The sequence below is a fragment of the Eretmochelys imbricata genome, chromosome 6, assembly GCF_965152235.1.
Source record: "Eretmochelys imbricata isolate rEreImb1 chromosome 6, rEreImb1.hap1, whole genome shotgun sequence".
NCBI classification, from domain to species: domain Eukaryota; kingdom Metazoa; phylum Chordata; order Testudines; family Cheloniidae; genus Eretmochelys; species Eretmochelys imbricata.
Genome location: NC_135577.1, coordinates 108,632,990 through 108,651,755, shown reverse-complemented (window position 1 = coordinate 108,651,755; position 18,766 = coordinate 108,632,990). Strand labels below are relative to the sequence as shown.

Sequence of the window (18,766 nt, the reverse complement as noted above, 5' to 3'; positions counted from 1 at the left end):
GAGATGGGCAGCACTTGCTGCTTGTCTAGTTCCCACTCCCACTGTCTTGCTAGGGGAGGAAAGAAAAACATTACATCCCAAACCCACATGCTGCTCACTGCCTCGTATCTATGTGTGGGTGTTTTGCTTTAATCCCCCTTTGTATGCTTTGGAGGTATGAGATTTTATGAAAACTGGAGGCAATTAAATCCACTTCCTCTCATTCATCTTCCTTCCCTTGCTCCTCCCTCCAAAAAAGTGATAGCAAGGGTGGAGAGTGAAAGTAAACAAATTGCTTAACTTGACTTCTCCATGATGTTATCCTTCCTTTTTTGATGATCATAGGGTTCACGTTTTTAAAAAATGGTTAAATCAGCTCCGCCTTTCTCTTTGCCTTCCATAATTCTCCCACACCTCTACTTCTCTGGATCCAGCTCTGGAGTGTTTCTGCTGGTATGTGAGAGTTTACTTTCCTGCTTCATAGGCAGGTGGGCAGGAGGAGGCTCAGATTCATTGATCAATAATTTAACATTGGTTTGTACCATTTTAAGCACTCTTTTGTTCTCTTTTCTCCCGTCCACTGTGTGGCATTTTATTTTATTTCAATTTTGGAAAAGAATTAAGCCCAGCAACTGAAAGACCCTGAATGATTTAAGCAAAGTATCTTTGTTAAACTGATTGATCTGCTGGGGAAACTTCTCCATTACTTCTCTATGAGCCTGTGTGTTGCAACCTTCCCAAATCAGTACTGAAGGTGCTGCTGAAACTGCTGCCATGGGGAAGCTGTTTCTACAACTTCCTTTCCTGCTCAAAGAAGATTGGTTTAGACTAAAGTACCACTCGAAAAAAATACAAAGATGAATTCATACAGCTGTTATCTCTTCCACAGTAAGATGGCAGGCTCTGATCTCCCCAAATGTGCCATTTTACTTGTGAAATAAACACATCTCTCCCTTTTTCGTCTCCCAAGTTTGTGATGTTTAGTCCATGTTTCAGATAGATGGCTAAACTTAGGCTTCAGTAGTGGCAAAGGGGGGGAAAGCCTGTGTTCTCAACGAAGGGGAAAGGGCTAAGGTGACCTAATGGAGAAATGTATTGTCTTTTCAGAGTAGCAGTCTTGTTAATGTGTAAATAAATAGCAAAATGCTTACATTTTATTGTACTATGCAGTGAATATCTTTTACTCTTTCATTTGTTTTTGAAAGCAACATAGTATAAAGAAGCTACAATAGGTGTCTGGATGAATGTGATGTTCCAGACATTATCCATATATCTGGCTCCTAGTTAAAACTAGACAGCCGCTCAGTAAACTACAAATACACCGAGAATATGTCTTCAGGGGCAAAAAGGGTGGGTTTTATCAATCGTGTTAGCTCAGTAAGGTTAATTTAACATGACAACTTCGGACATGCTAGTCTGCATTTTAACAGGACTTTTCAATTGTGTTAATTGGATTGAGCTAACACAATTGAAAAACATACCCTTTTGCCAGTCAAAGCTGGGCCAGAGATAGTTTTAGGATTTCAGCCAAAGTGTAAGCATGTAGAATCAAAATACTGGCATGTCCAAGTAAAGGTGGACTGAGCTGCAGACTTGATGCAGATCTGAATTTCCCAAAGTCTTCTCTACTCACAAATATTGTATTTATTTTAAAAACAACAAAATAAATGTAAAGACACTGTCTATCCATATACGAGATGCATGCATCTTTATTAGCAGTATTGTTTACTATTTGTATAGTGCAAGAATATGTGATTAGAGTTATGGAGATTTCCCTACCAGATCCATAGTGCAGATTGCACTGAATTGTACATTTAAAGCTGGTTTTAAATCAATTAATCCAACATTAAGCTTTACACAGATGCTTATGTAGACTTGTCCCACTGTTGTTAAAAAACTATGTCAATATATGCGTACAAGGGGCCAAATTAAGGTTGCACAGGCAGTGTTGATTTTTGGCTATAATACAGTATGATTGAAAACAACAAGGCTACCCTTCTGAAACCTGTCACAATACAGTATGATTGTATCACATGTACATTCATAGATGTTTAAACTATTTTATTAAGATGTGTTTTTATTCTAATCTAATTGAGGTTTGAATTAAAGTTATATATGTGAGTGTGTTTTGGATGAATGAGATATAAATATTGTGAGTGGTTGTATTTTGGAAGTGAAAGGGAGTTGTTGTGGGTATAAGGTGCATTTAGCATAATGGCGTGTAGGATCTGTATACGACGATATTGTAATGGCCAATGATGGGAGACAACATGATCCAGTGGATTGGGTCTTGGAGTGGAGTCAGAGGCCTGGGTTCTGTAGCCAACTGTACCACTGACATGCTGTATGAACTTGGGTAAATCACTTAATTTCATTTTACAGGTGGAGAAACTGAGACAGAGAGAGACTAATGACACCTATCCTTATTTATAAAAGATTGAAGAAGAAAATGTGGTGACCTGGGTAGGCTATGCTAACTGTTAGGAGAGACAGAGGCAAACCAGGACAAAAGGGATAACTTTACATTTTTAGAACTTCATAGGGGAAAACTTCAAAATTGTATCAGGAGTCTAAATACTATAGAACATTACCAAAGGTTATTTATAATAATAAACTATAGGTTATCAACTCATTAGCCTTTGTGAACTTGTACACACTTTGCAGTGAGTACCAAATGCATTGTTCTTAACAAGAACAGAAAAAATTACAATATACTGTGTCACTTCAGAGCAGAATTAACTTTTCTTCTCCTTGGCCATAAGTCTAACTCCACTCTTGCTGTCCTATTTTTTGCTTCTCTTCATCTTGAAGTGCTTCTTAGATTCAGCGTTCCTGTGGCTGTACCTCTTTCACAGAGTTTATCCATAAGCAGGGTTTCTTCACTTAGAGGGCCCTCACTTGTCCATTAGGCACCTTTGAACTGTTATTTTTTTTAATGGATGTTCAGTCACTCTCTGTTCAGACACTCTAGGTCAGTCGTGGGCAACCTGTGGCTTGCGGGCCACACATGGCCCAGGGTAATCCGCTGGCAGGGCGCCAGACAGTTTGTTTATGTTTGCACAGCTGCCTGCAGTGGCCACAGTTCACTGTTCCTGGCCAATGGGAGCTGCAGAAAACGGTGGCCAGCACATCCCTGTGGCCCGCGCTGCTTCTTGCAGCTCCCATTGGCCGGGAACGGTGGACTGCGACCACCAGGAGCTGCAGGCGGCCATGCAAATGTAAACAAACTCTCTGGCCGCCTGCCAGTGGATTACCCTCATGGGCCATGTGGAGCCTGCAGGTTGCCCACCACTGCTGTAGGTTCTTTGTTGATGGGCTTCTCGTTTTTTGCTTCCAGGATCTGTTTGTATCTAACACAGCTTTTTAATCAATTCCCTTTTTCACCAATTTATATTTCCTTTCAGTTTTTCCCTTGATACTTGCTCTCTGGTAAGTCTGTAGATTTTTATTTCCCTCTGCTTTCATTCTCTAACAGTATCTGCTCATGTACCCAGGTCTGTTTTTTTTTCCTCCCGCTTGTCCTGACCTAAAACCTTTCATATTTTCCTTTTTTCCTCCTTCTTAGTTCCGAGTCCCCTACTTTTAGTCTCCTGTTGTATTTTATCATTTTACCCCCTACCCAGGCTCCAGCTCATGAGCTAGCTCAACATCTCGATTCTTCTCCTTCTCTGACAGCTTTTTCCAACTGTTCCTTCAGGCAGATTCTGAGCCCCCTCCCCAGCTTGAGCTGCGCTCTTATGGTTTCTCTCTCGCTCTCCCTTTAGGACAGCATTCTGTGTGGCTGCCTTGCAACTGCAGCAGGCGCTAGTGCCAGAGTGCGGGTTACTACAAAAGCAGTACATGAGAGCGAAGTTATTTATGCAATAGTGGTTTGTGTCTTTTAAAGTGATTGTGTTGACAAGAATTACATTTGAGAAATTTTAACTCTTAGGTAATGTTTTTTGTGTGGGACTCTTTAGAAGGGGACAGTGGAGGAAGTGAGATATGAAGTGACATAAGCAATTTGACTGGGTGATGTTTAGTGTTTTTGAATGGCTTTCATAAGGAGTAATATTTCACTGGCTTAGGTGTACAATTGTCTGAGTAGAGAACTTCAGTGGGAGGCGGGGAAGGATATTGTCTGTCAGGAGACAAGGCTTGAAAAGTCCACTTGCTTATTTGTAACAAACAAATGATGTTTCCCCGGCAAGTGGAAAACAGCTAAAAACACTACTTCTCTCCCCCCCAAAAAAAGAACTTGCGCATCAATTTTATTAAAATGTTGCCGTCATTTACCTCAACTATGGAAAGTGGTATTTCCTGAATTAAAACAGTCTTTTTGACTGCTTACTCCAACAGCAGCAGAACTGGACATACTGAAGTTACATTTGTCCTAATATCTGGGATTATGTTGGGCACAGTGGCGTGCACCTATAATCCCAGCTACTTGGGAGGCTGAGGCTGGCGGATCACTCAGGAGTTCTGGGCTGCAGTGCCTTATGCTGATCGGGTGTCCGGTGCCTCTGACAACCTGGCCAGTGGGTTACTGAAGGACTGGCTAGAACACCACAAATGACTTGTGATCAGTGCTCTCTCTCTGGGAGGGCTGATGGACCAATCGATCAAAGGGATCTAAGATTACAACCTGGATATAAAAGAGATTTGCAGGCTTTGTTGTAAAGCATATATTAGAGAACCTTTGAAATTATAAAAGGAAAAAATGGAAGAAACTAACTGTTTACAAAGGGATAAAGTTACATATTGATTTATCTCTGTTGGGAGCTGCTTAGCTAGACCACTGTATATCATATCCTAAAAGTGTACCTCCTCACAAGGAAGAATAAGACCAGAATTTTACACAGAAAGACTAACTTAGAAAAGTAAAGTCTAAATATGGCTTTGACCCCAGAATCAACCTTTTATCTTAAATATAAAGAAAAGAGTTTAAAAAACGTTTGTTTGTTTTAAATGCTGTTCTATTTTGGTGTTTGATATGCCATTCTGAGCTAGAATATTATAATTCAGAAGCAAATTTCACAGTCCGTGACACATTTTTCATGGCCATGAATTTGGTGGGGTCCTACTAAAAGTAATCTGAGTGCTGCCCTTGTGCATATCCTTGGTTGGTTGATCTGTGGACAGAGGCTTGGAGAGAAGGCCATGTGGTTCCACTTTGATCAAAGGGACAGATAAATGGCAATTTAAGAGAAAGCAATAACTTGTATTTGGATGGGGGGGGGGTGGGTTACACCCAAAGTAACATCTTAAAACAAAGTTAACATTTAGTTCATCATTCATAAGGCTCTGTGTTTGTCACAGAAGTCATGGATTCCGTGATTTTCCATTACTTCTGTAGCAGCCAGTGCACTTGCCCGGGGGCCGTCTGAGCATCTTGGGCAGCCCCTGGGCCAGGCTCATGGGCCACTGCCGGGGCAGTCTCGCCTTCGCCCCCCAGCAGCAGGAATTTGAGTGTGATGGGGGGCTGGGGGTTGGGGTGCTTACCTGGGGGGAGCTCCCCGGAAGGGCGACAGCAACTGCAGAAACAGGGTTTGGGGTGGAGCAGAGGCAGCGCATGGAGCTAGGAGCTGGGTAGAGAGCCTGCTCCAGCCCCACCAACACCGCCCGCCTGCCTGCTAGAACCTGCGGCACCCCCCTGGGCCACAACTCCGCCCTCCCCCGGGCACCTGCTCTGAGCACCTGTAACACCCCCCAGGCCATGACTCACTCCTCCCCCCCCCAGCACTCATAACACCCCGGGGCTGACTGTTCCTGCATGCCCCCCCCCCCCCCGTGCCCTTGATGCCGCCCCTGGGCCATGACACCACCACCCCACCCCACCCAGCACCTGCAGTACGCCCCCAGGCCGCCCTCCTGAGCCAGGCACACCCTCCCCCCCACCCCAAGTTTTAGTCAGAGGTATATAGTAAAAGTCAAGAACTTGGTGAGCTTCAAAGCTGGGATGAGTCCGTTGCATTTCTGTAAAGGCCCATGGAATTGGGTAGGAGCACATTTACTCTGAGATAGGCTGAGTCTGCTACCTGTCCAGTGGCAGGGACAAATGTGAGATGCCAGCATGGTAGCTCAGAATAATTGACTGGAAAGGAGCAGCCTGGCAGACAGTGGTAAAGCACTTCAGCCACTTTCTCCTTGTATCCTAACTAAGGATGGACAGAAATATGTTGAGGAAAAAATTAACAACCAGCACAAGAATGTCTTGCATGTCAGGCCCAATAGCCATTAAGTCACCTGAGGGCATTTCACTTAAGCGTCCTAATAAACTGTAGTCCTTGCCATTAAGTATATTTAGCCTTAAATCTGTTCCTTGGAAACGTCTCAATTAACTGAATTATGCCGTGTGGCTTAGTTTTGTATTTTTTATTTTATTGGTTATAACACAAGTTGAAAAAGAGAACTCTAAAATCTCTGCGATATTGGAGAAAATTTTTCTTACCAAGTTCTAATCTTATGTGAAGCAGGAATACAATTCTGGAGCTGTAAAAGAGGAAAAAACAAATGAAAAATACTAGCGTGCTGAGATTTATTTCCTTGCATTTTCAGAGCATTTGTACAAAGTACTAAAATGTTGTGTGTGTGTGTTTTCAGGTCACCATTTAAAAAAGTAATATACAGAGGAATTAATGACTTAGGAAACTCTTAATGAATATAAGGCCTTTCCACCTCTAAGTTGGTGGATTATATCAAGTTGAGGTTGATAGAAAAAAGAAAAGGAGTACTTGTGGCACCTTAGAGACTAACCAATTTATTTGAGCATAAGCTTTCGTGGGCTAAAACCCACTTCATCAGATGCATGCAGTGGAAAATACAGTAGGAAGATATATATATATAGATATATAGATATAGATATATATAGATATATATATATATACACACAGAACATGAAACAATGGGTGTTGCCATACACACTATAATGAGAAAAGGAGTACTTGTGGCACCTTAGAGACTAACCAATTTATTTGAGCATGAGATTTCGTGCTACAGCTCATTTCATCGGATGCATACCGTGGAAACTGCAGAAGACATTATATACACACAGAGACCATGAAACAATACCTCCTCCCACCCCACTGTCCTGCTGGTAATAGCTTATCTAAAGTGATCATCAAGTTGGGCCATTTCCAGCACAAATCCAGGTTCCCCCCCCCCCCCCCCCCCCCCCAAACTCACTCTCCTGCTGGTAATAGCCCATCCAAAGTGACCACTCTCCCTACAATGTGCATGATAATCAAGGTGGGCCATTTCCAGCACAAATCCAAGTTCTCTCACCCCCCTCCAAAAACCACACACACAAACTCACTCTCCTGCTGGTAATAGCTTATCTAAAGTGATAATCAAGGTGGGCCATTTCCAGCACAAATCCAGGTTTTCTCACCCCCCCCCCCCCACAAACTCACTCTCCTGCTGGTAATAGCCCATCCAAAGTGACCACTCTCTTCACAATGTGTATGATAATCAAGGTGGGCCATTTCCTGCACAAATCCAAGTTCTCTCACCCCCCTCCAAAAACCACACACACAAACTCACTCTCCTGCTGGTAATAGCTTATCCAAATAAATTGCTCAAATAAATTGGTTAGTCTCTAAGGTGCCACAAGTACTCCTTTTCTCATTATAGTGTGTATGGCAACACCCATTGTTTCATGTTCTTTGTGTGTATGTGTATATATATATCTTCCTACTGTATTTTCCACTGCATGCATCCGATGAAGTGGGTTTTACCCTACGAAAGCTTATGCTCAAATAAATTGGTTAGTCTCTAAGGTGCCACAAGTACTCCTTTTTGCGAATACAGACTAACACGGCTGTTACTCTGAAACTTGAGGTTGATAGTAACCAAAAGTTGGATGGTCTGTGTGAAACAAGTGTGAGTGTCTCGGTTCAGTTTCCAGTGGACTGATACCACTACCACAATGGGCACAATTGCGTCTCATGTTTGGCAACCTTGGGAAAGAATCCAGTAGCTACAGCAGAATGGAGACTGAACTACTTCTTGCCCCTAAAGGTGGTCACTCTATGGGAGTGCCATGAAAGCTTATACTATTGTTACAGTTATAGCATAGGACCTATAATTTAACAATGTTTCAACTTCACTGTGCTAGTATCCCAGAAGGCAGTAGTATAAGACAGGATTCAGGTGTCTCTAGTATTATCTGACTCTGGACAAAGATAGATGATGTGGTAAAAATGCCCAAGTCCTGTCTATGTTACACCCAGCACTGCTGTTAACACTGCTGGAGGTAGAGCAGTGGTGAATTATGAGTCTTAAATTTGCAGTTGTAGAAACAGCTCTCCTATCTCTGCTATACGTGTTTTGTGTCCACACAGAGGACTTCAGTTTCCAGGGCTATCAGTTTGGCATCTTTCATAATCGCCAAATTCATATTTGGAGACACCAGTAGCATGTATTTACAGTGGTTTTATATATTAGCAAATGAACTTTTGGTAGCAAATGTTACCTAATAGGTGACTTCTTAATTATATAAAAACTGGGTTGATGCATCAACCCAAGTATTTTTACAGTGAGTTAATCACTCCTGTTTTGAACCACAACTTACACAGCTGGTCTGATGATTTTATGCTTGTTCAGGGAGATAGGTTTCCAACTGAATGTTTTTGGGCAGGTTTAACTGGTCCACAAGGGACACTTTCTTTTGGCAGTCACCATTCCCCTCCTTTTCTAAGATATATGTATCCATTAACTAATACGTGTAGACTTATTTTGAAGGGTTTCTTTGGTACCCTATGAATTGGAGAAAAATATTTGCCGTTAGATTAAATGAAACATGTTTCCCATTTTTCCAACACGAAGCATACGAGCAATGTGTTCCCAAACAATCCAGATGTATTTTACAGCTGGATTGATTGAAGCTTAAGGAAGTCATGTGATGTCCTTGTGCCTCAGTCACCAGCCCAGCTGTAAAATTGGGTAAAAGCGCAGGACCTTTTTGAAAAACAGATGCTGTATCTGACTTGAGGTTTTCTGGCTAAATTACCAAAACTAAAACGTGATCTAAAAGTTTTATTTTTGATGCATTGTGTTGAAAGTAGTTTAAAAAAAATTGAAACAAATGCATAGACTGGTAAAAATCATTCACGACTGCTGCAAATTATCTTCCAGCGTATATCTGAAGTAGCATCCTAAAGTACTCTGTACAGGCTTCTGTCATTGAATAAATGGTGTTACCGTTGAGTCTGCTCAAAACCTCTTACTGTGGAAAGGGAAAGAAACCTATACTTTGGGAAGCACTGACAATCGTGGGCATAGCTTTTTTGCTATCTTTTTAAACAGCCTATTCCGTCTACTAATGAAAACATCAGAGGAAAATGATTTCCTTACTTGGGTCATAGTGTACTTTAAGAGTAAGGGTTGCTGGTGTATTAGAATAGTTCATAGTACAAACCTACATGAATTAGTTATCAAGCACATTCATATTATTCCTAACATTATCCATTTGACCCTGAGATTAAATAGAGAGTGAAGGGGAAAGCAACTGTTAATTTTTTATTTAATTTTTAGTATGGCATTATTGAATTGCATTTGTTTTTATATTAGTGCTTGCCTTGTTTTTCAGAGTAGTGATATCTTTGGTATGAACTGAGTTTTGGGGTCTGTTGTACACACTTGACACATTTCTCCTCATACTTTAGATAAATGTCCTTATTTAATCTTTAAATCATATTTAGCTTTTTTTTTTTTTTTTTTGCACAATGATGTATGGGGGAACACTAGATATTCTGTTGCCCTCTGCTAAAAAAGAGTACTTTTATGAGGGCGTTTACATGTTACAGGAACTTTATTGTCTATGATAGAGATGGGCAAACTATGGCCCGCGGGCCACCTCCGGCCCGCGGGACTGTCCTGCCCAGCCTCTGAGCTCCCAGCCAGGGAGGCTAGTCCCTGGTCCCTCCCCCACTATTCCCCCTCCTCCACAGCTGTGCCACTGCATGGGCAGCACGGCGGCATGGCTGGCTCTGGCATGGTAAGGGGATGGGGAGCAAGGGGAGTTGGACAAGGGGTGGGGTCCCAGGGATGGGTTAGGGTTGGGGGTGTGGATATAGTCGTGGCAGTCAGGGGACAGGGAGCAGGGGGTGTCCTGGGAGGGGGCAGTCAGGGGTCAAGGAGCAGGGGGGGTTGGATGGGTCGAGGGTTCTGAGGGGGGCGGAAAGTGGGAGGGGGTGGAGCCAGGCTGTTTGGGGAGGCACAGCCTTCCCTACCTGATCCTCCATATAGTTGCACAACTCCGATGTGGCCCTTGGGCCAAAAAGTTTGCCCACCCCTGGTCTATGAGCTGGTTACAGCAGCACTGAGAAAAACTGTAGTATTGACCTATGTGGCATTGTCAAGGTTCCTTCCCCACTCTGAACTCTAGGGTACAGATGTGGAGACCTGCATGAAAAACCCCCTAAGTTTATTTTTACCAGCTTAGGTTAAAACTTCCCCAAGGCACAAACTATTTTACCTTTTGCCCCTGGACTTTATTGCTGCTACCACCAAGCGTCTAACAAATATATAACCGGGAAAGAGCCCGCTTGGAAACGTCTTTCCCCACAAAATCCTCCCAAACCCTACACCCCTTTTTCTGAGGAAGGCTTGATAAAAATTCTCACCAATTTGCATAGGTGAACACAGACCCAAACCCCTGGATCTTAAGAACAATGAAAAAGCAATCAGGTTCTTAAAAGAAGAATTTTAATTGAAGAAAAAGTAAAAGAATCACTTCTGTAAAATCAGGATGGTAAATACCTTAAGGTAAACAGATTCAAAACATAGAGAATCCCTCTGGGCAAAACCTTAAGTTACAAAAAGACACAAAAACAGGAATATACATTCCATTCAGCTCAACTTATTTTATCAGCCATTTAAACAAAACAGAATCTAACGCATATCTAACTAGATTGCTTTTTAGCCCTTTACAGGAGTTCTGACCTACATTCCTGCTCGGGTCCTGGCAAAAGCAACGCACAGACAGAGAGAACCTTTGTTTCTCCCCTCACTCCAGCTTTGAAATTATCTCGTCTCCTCATTGGTCATTTTGGTCATGTGCCAGCGAGGTTATCTTTAGTTTCTTAACCCGTTACAGGTGAAAGGGTTTTTTCCTCTAGCCAGGAGGGATTTAAAAGTGGTTAGCCTTCCCTTTATGTTTGACAGGAATTGTCACAATATTTTTATTCCTCAAAGAATGTACTGTAGAGAAGAATCTTACACTGGTATCGTCGTTGTCATTGCAAATCACAAAGGAACATAGCCTCCTTGCAGATGGAGTGCCACCTGGATAGATCTCATCCTTGATGTTTGAGGTAAACCGTATATCCAATCAGCATGTCAATCAATGGTGGTCTTACTGCCCCAACAAAGCTTTTGGTGACCACATGATTGCTGGGCATAAAATGGTATTCCATGGTAAACACACTTTGGAATTTGTTGGTCTTCCATCCTAATAATGTGTCTGTACTAAGAAAGCCACCAAAATCAAACCAGGCCTGATGAAGATGGTTGGGTTCAGTTTAAAATATGCTCATTTCTAATCTTGTCCTGCTACTTAATGTGGAGCAGCTGACAAAGATGATGGGAATCAAAAACATCAATCCAGTGCTCTTTAGCCTTTCTCAGTGCCCATGTTTCACTGCTTTACAACAGAGTTGGTATATTTGTAGTTCTACAGATCCGCAGCTTTCTGGCAAGCATGAAGTCATGCTGTACCACAGAGGCTGGTGAAAGGCCTGAAACATGCTATACAAGTGTTCACATCTTTTGAGCATTCTCCAGCAATGTCTGTGGTGCTACCCAAGATTTTGACCTTTGCCATCTATTTGTTGTCCTATCTGGACAGGTTAATACTGAGCTTGTTCTAATTTGGACCTAGAGGCTGCTTGATGGTAATGGCCAGGGACTTAGATTTATCTGGCGTAATAACCAGACCTAATGCATGCTGTTTCTTGCCCAACCAGATCCACCATTAACTGCAGTGATTCACCAAACTGAGCAGTAGTAGGGGATATTATTGACTGCTTTTATAAAACACTAAAATCTTGTATTTGTGTTCAGGAAATACATGGTCTCACCTCATGAGTCTGAAAGTGTTTAGGAAAATAGCTGTTTTGTCTAGGGATTGGGCAAGGTGTAAATAATGAAGGAAGAAGTTTTGTGGGTTCCAGGCACATGTATTGTGATGTCTATTCAATATTACTCCAGAGATTCGAAATGTTTAGTGAAAAGCTAGACTGCATGCTGATGTAAGGAATGCTGTGTGTGGTGCAGCTACTTCAGAGTTGTATACTTATAGATATGTTTCTACTAAATCTTTTATACAGCATTTTTTTTGAGTTCCAGATGGTATGTTAATATTAATATTCATATATGATTTACACAATCAAATGTAATCTGTCCCATTGGTGTTAATATTCAGTACAAGGTATTATTGTTTTGGTCATTTTTTAGAGTCCGTTTTACAATAAAACTATTTTTCAGCAGTACATTTTTCTTAATTTTTCTTTTTAAAAAGTGAATAGACCAAGTGAAATTCTGAAAGAGGAGTTATGGTTTAACAATTTTGTTTGATGTTTGTAATCCATAAATAAATGATTAACTTTATGGCTGGCTTGGAGTCAGAGATGCTACTATTGCATTGTAAAAAGAGATTGAAAGGAGCACTAGGAATCAGTGATTTGTATATAATGGAGTCTGTCTTACTCACTGAAGACTTTGGGCAGAAAGTTTTGTCTTTTGAACTCTGTATCCAGTATGACCTAGTCTCACCTACTTTAATCTCATCATCTCATCTAGAATTGAGTTAATTCTATTCCTCTAGTTTTTAAAGGCTTTTAAAATAAGGATTGAGTTGTATTATTTGTTCAGAAATATATTCTATTCTTCCAGAGTTAGAACACACAGGGCCATTTGGCATTTCTCAGCACTAGGGAATATGCAAGTCCAATCTGCCTGGCTGAATTTTTGAAGCTTCTACTGGTATTACTCAAGCACTCAGTCAAACATCTGAAGTTCTGTAGGTGTACCTTCACTGAACAGACATGTAGCGAGGGTCGAAGATACAGGGTTAGTGCTTGAATTGGGAAAAGGCATTGGTTGCAGCCAAGTGCATTGCTGACAACCATAGGTTTATACTGTATGAGCAGGTTAAACTGTGATGAAAGTAATAAATATGATCTATTCATGCAAGGTGCACTTGTCTGTCGTTAACCTTGGTATCTTTTTGCATAAGTAATGATTAGTAACGTGAGCCTCTATAATAACTTCTTTAAAAGTGACAGGGTGTGAACATTTGGCTTCCAAGTAACATTACACATGGGTGGTTGCAAGTAAAAGTAGTGCTCGTTATAGACACAAATTGATTTCTTAAAAATCAGAAATCTTTCCTCATCCCTCCCATTTATTGACACTTGCCTGATTTTGTGCCCCTTATTAGTCACAAATATTTAAACATTTACTTTTTTCCCACAGCCATAAGAGGTAATAAGTTTTTGAAAAAATTAAGTCAAAAATTTCTCATTGAAAGTGTTCAGAGCAATTAAACTCTACCATTAACCTACATAGGTATTGGAGACCCCTTTCAGTTGTTGTAGGAACCTTAATTCTGCCCTCTGTGACCTTGCCTACTCTCCGTCAGTATGTCCCAATGATTGAACACTGTACAACAGTTAGTCTGTCCTGACACATTGTCTTGAAATGTCCATATTTTAGAGCTTGACATGGAATCTTAGCACCATATTTCTATAGGTCTCTAATGCTATGACACAGAAAAGCTCTATAAAACTATATACTAGTGGACTTGCTGGTTGCTTACATATTCTGTTTTTAGGTGGTCATTTTAAAAAATTGAAATTGCTACAAACTAAGTGCTTTTTAGGGAAAAATGTTTGGTAGAAGTGTCTCATGTTCATTCTTTCAAAAGCTGTTAAAAATGAGGGGGGGAGCATTTAATAGCTCATTAAAGGAATATTCTTTGTGTGTGGCTAGGACAGAAATTCAGAGCCTGGTGCAACAAAACATCTCTTTGCCAGCAGTGTTAGAGGAGGAAGATCAGTTAAACCCATCACTGCCACTGTCTGTGCATGCTTCTTTTTGCCAAGCTAGCTGATACTCTATATTTGGAAATATGGCTATGCCATGTAACCAAGCTTATTTATCACTGTATCAGTGTATTCTTTTCATTTTGCTGGACAGTTTCATTAGTTCTGTACAGAATTATCATTTGGATAGAAGGATGAAACATAGACCATAGCTATTGGTGGTCATTCAAATCTATAGGCCCTAATCCAAATTTTATTTTAGTCTGTTTCTATACAACTAGATACATTTTATGTTTGTCACATTTGTCATGTGTATTCTGCTAAGGAGCATGTCTTTTCACTGCCTTATTGGTGAACCAGGGTCTCTTTAATTTTTCTTTGAAAGAGTTTTGTGTTTTATTCATCTTCAGTACACATTATCTCTTGTAATTCAGATTTAATTTTAAATTAGAAATGTTCCATGGAAGGATCAGTTTTCTGAAGTTATGTGTTTCCAGGGTGTTAGGACAAATGCTATTAGATTTTTTTATCAAATCCTAAATCTCTTATCACCTGTGAAATCTGAATTTAACTCTCATTATAAAATTAGTTCCACAAATCAGTTAGACTTATTCTCAACTTCGTAATAAAGGACTTTGTTGTCTCTTATATGGCTTTCTTCAGCATGATGCTATCGTTGCCCTCCCTCATTTTCTGGTAAACCATGTGACAGGGAAGGTCTGTTGCTTAAATACACTGTTCTGTCGACATATGTAAGTGGATTGCAATTCTGTCTGCCCCTAGTCTTGGGCCTGTTTTATGGAGCAATATTTTGTTATCTAAATGAGATCTTTAGGAAGTTCTCTTCCTTGCAAATGCTAGCTATACTGGGATGGTTTTGGAGAAGACTTCTCCACACAAATATGTATGGTGGCAACTCAGTAGAAATTTTTATTTTTGCTGAGCAACGCACGCGGTTTTGTTGTTTTTTTATTAGATGTAACAATATTTAATAGATCTGAACAACTGATTCTGAGTTTCTTTTTGGGAGGGGTGGGAAGAGGGGTAGTAATGGCTTCCCAGTGAACTGAATAAAAATGTATAGTTGTGATCAAAATGGAGAGTTTCATAAAAGGAAATGTCGTCTTATCACAATATCTCAAGATACCACAGTCCACTGCTTGCTTTTCTGTTACGTGAAGTGGGCTTGCTAGTTTAATTCTGCAGGCAAGATTTTGTTTCCAGACACACATTCTGATGACAAGAAACAAGAGTCTGGACATGACAAATTCCTTTTCAAAGGAGAAAATGAAAATGCGGGTAGAATTTATATCGTGACCATATATTGGTAACAATCTGTTATAAAAAGTGTAACCACTTGTATGAAAACACATTTATCAGGATTATACAGTCAATCCAAAAACATTATTCACAGAATTTGTTGGTTCTTGTAATAGGTTTGTGGTGTGGTGCCTCAGCACCACAATCTGAGATGCGTGCTATGTTAGTCCTGACTTAGAACTTGTTTTCTTTTTTGTGGGTTCGGTTTCAGTTTGAATTTACAAAAACTTGCTTTAAAACAAAAATCTTTTCTCCTATGAAATTAATACTCTTGTTTTACTGTACCTTTTTAATTTACCTTTTTTTATCATCACACTGAAGAAGCTGGAGTCTATAATATACTCGGTAATGAATTATATTTTAGTAATGCTTTAAATGCAAATAGATTCTCATTACTGACCATGTTCCCTACTAATATAGCTTCACAGTATATTAATGTACTCTGAGAGGTTAAATTATCCTGTGAATAAGCTGTACGTGGTACCACTTTCTTGTCTTCTTGTGTGAAACAGCTGTGACTGGATACATATATATCTGATCCTTATAACATGCACATGATGTTCTCTACTCCACACTCAAAACAAAACCTGTAGCCAACTGTGTGTTCAAAGCTGCTTTTCCTCTAGTTACAACTTCATCACATCAAAAACCGTAAACTGCCTTGGAAGTTGCCCTTCTGGAACAAGTTTATCCATACACCTCTACCCCGATATAACGCTGTCCTCAGGAGCCAAAAAATCTTACCGCGTTATAGGTGAAATCGCGTTATATCGAACTTGCTTTGATCCACCAGAGCACCCCGCCCCCACGGAGCGCTGCTTTACCGCGTTCTATCCGAATTCGTGTTATGTCGGGTCATGTTATATCGGGGTAGAGGTGTATTTAAAATTTGCAGACAGCTGTCTGTCTACAATAGCCCAGTTCCTCTCAAAAATCATCTTAAGAATTAGTAGACCAATGGCTCAGTTATTGTGGTTGTAAAACTGGTCTTAACTGATTGTAGTAAGCCACAGATGGACAGCTCTAGCAAATGCACATGTAACCTATACCTGGGGTGCGGCTGCAGTCTTCTCTTTTTTCTCCTCTGGGGGTATGGGCTCACCTATGATGGCGCCTGGTGCCTCCACCCAAAGAAACCCCTCCTGATGAGGAGGACACACAGGAATTGTCCCTGGGGAAAATATTCAGCACCCAGTCTCATATAGAGGAGTGTCTGTTAGAGCACGATAAAATAGGTGTTACAACTTCCAGAGTAATAAACAGTAACCAGGGCTTTATTAGTTTTGGGGAATTCTGGGTAGGATACAATGGATAGAGGGATTAGAATAATAAAAGACAAAATAAACAATACATAAACTCTACCTCTTCCAACATTTACAGCCAATACATGCCATCCTGTTCTTTCCCAGCACCTGCCTAGGCAAATGATGAGTTTAGGCTCAGTCTTGCTAGCTGGTGCAGCACTGAAATCAGTGGTAGACTTAAAGCACAATATCAAAATAAATAAGGGTGTTTTTACAAAGTATCCACACCAAAGATGGTGGCTCTTTGATCTGGATTCCAATGTGCAGTTAGGCTGGCTCTTGGTGTAGCCTGACCTTGAGTTTCTCCTCAACCTCCTGGGGTTTTTAGTCTTTTCTGTGATGACATTGTTCAGTGTCCCAAAAGGACTCAGCCTTCCCTTGGGAAGGAATGTGGAGAGAGAAAGGTCATCCCTGGTTGTGTAGCTCTCATTCCTGCTACACTCCAAACACAGTCAAATGAAAGTAAACTCAGCCACTTGTATCTGAGTCCTGGCTCATGATTGGTCCCAGTAGTGTTCCTAGCCAGTTCTCCCTCTGCCCTGGACCCTGGGAAGCAGTCCTGAACCACTGTCATCATTAGTACTGTAGTTTGGGGTGAGTCCCCTAGAGGCTCAGTGTGGTATTTCAGGAGTACCTGCTGCAAAGGGATTACATACATAAATAATAATTTTATTTTTATCTTGAAGTAGAACTTGCTGTTCGTTTTGAATTACTCTTTACTTGGTTGGGCCAATCAAACAGGTATCAACTTAATTCAGAGTAAAATGTAAGTTGTCATGATAGTTGGTGTCCGTAATATGACACTTGTTTTATCCTTATATTTGTTAAATACACATCATGAATGCTTTTTTCTTATGGACAATGTAGATACTTTTTAATATGCCAAACTGATATGGTGTATTTTTCTATCCCTATATAAGGTATACTTCTGCCGTAGTTATATGCAAAAACTTTAATGAACTTCCCTTCCAGACAGTGCCAAGCTGTCTGTCTTACTATTTGGAGGACCTGGAGGCAACATTTGGCACCTAGTTACCTGTGTGATGATAGATAACTATTAATGCTTTTTTTCTTTTTAAAGCATCTACCAGGAGAGGACCTTGTCTACTCCACATTTTAGTTAATATATTTTGCTGCTTAGTTATGAATTAGTTTGTCTGTTTTTCCTTTCTAGTTGGAAGATGGGGAAGAAGAGCAGAGTGAAAACTCAGAAGTCAGGTACAGGAGCTACAGCAACAGTTTCTCCAAAAGAAATGTTGAACATAATTAGTGAATTATTACAGAGTAAGTTTAATTTTCTAAACATCTTTGTAGAAAGCAGGAGAGGGGAAAGAATGGGTAAAAAAAGACCTATTTCCCCTTCCCCTAATAGACAGTTAATTGTATTAGTTAAGTTTCCTGGAGTGTCGCCTTGAGATTTCAATCTCTTATCTACAGCTATATCCCAATTTCAGTTTTACTTTGTGTATATATATAATATTTTGTGCAGTTTGAAGTTTTACTAATGTGCCTGCACATTTAAAAAGTATCAGACCGAAAACCCTACTTAAGCTTACTTGGCCAAAGCATCTTTGTTTAAAATATCTTACTGAATTTTAAACACAGAGGATTATACTGTTCTGATTAACAAATGGAAAATATTTTGTATTAAAGTATAACTTGTGGTATCAGAGCAGTATGGTCACCTGGTAGAGAAACAATGCAACTTGAAATAATTGCATTCTTCGTGAACCTTCTCCATTATTCAGCTGTGGTCCTTGGAGCTACAAATAGCCCTAAGCTCTTATAGAAGGATTTTGAGCTCACCAAATGATTTCCATTGGATAGGCTTTGTTTACACTTAAGTATTCCTGGGGGAATTCTGCACCACTGTGCAAATGTAGAATTTTGCAGAAATTAACGGGCATGCAGAATTCCCTTTCCTCCGCAGAAATGGGCTGCAGTGCTGCTAGCCACTACTAGGAGCCGATGGACCCAGCAGAGCCCAGCTTAAACATAGAAGACACTGCTGGGGGGGTGGGGAGGGAGCTAGAGGGTTCCTGGCAACTGCAGTTCCCAGCATGTCCTGGGGGAAGGAGAGGGCAGCACTCAGGAAACTCCATGTGAGCTTGGGACTGAGCATCAGGCTGTTTCTCCCTT

The 18,766-nt window shown here is 40.6% G+C and overlaps 1 protein-coding gene across 4 annotated transcripts in view; it reads left to right on the top strand.

Moving 5' to 3' along the window:
* Positions 1-18,766, top strand: part of SETD3 (SET domain containing 3, actin N3(tau)-histidine methyltransferase) — a 67,742-nt gene that overhangs the window by 807 nt on the left and 48,169 nt on the right. For 3 of the 4 annotated variants that reach the window (XR_013346428.1, XR_013346429.1, XM_077819350.1), the window contains exon 2: positions 17,802-17,911. Coding sequence is in view for 2 of the 4 variants with exons in the window: in XM_077819350.1 (XP_077675476.1) it covers positions 17,809-17,911 (103 nt within the window). In the remaining 2 variants the exon portion in view is untranslated. Of the gene's footprint in view, positions 1-417; positions 433-17,801; positions 17,912-18,766 lie in introns of those variants that run through there. The other variant, XM_077819351.1, reaches the window with a different exon arrangement.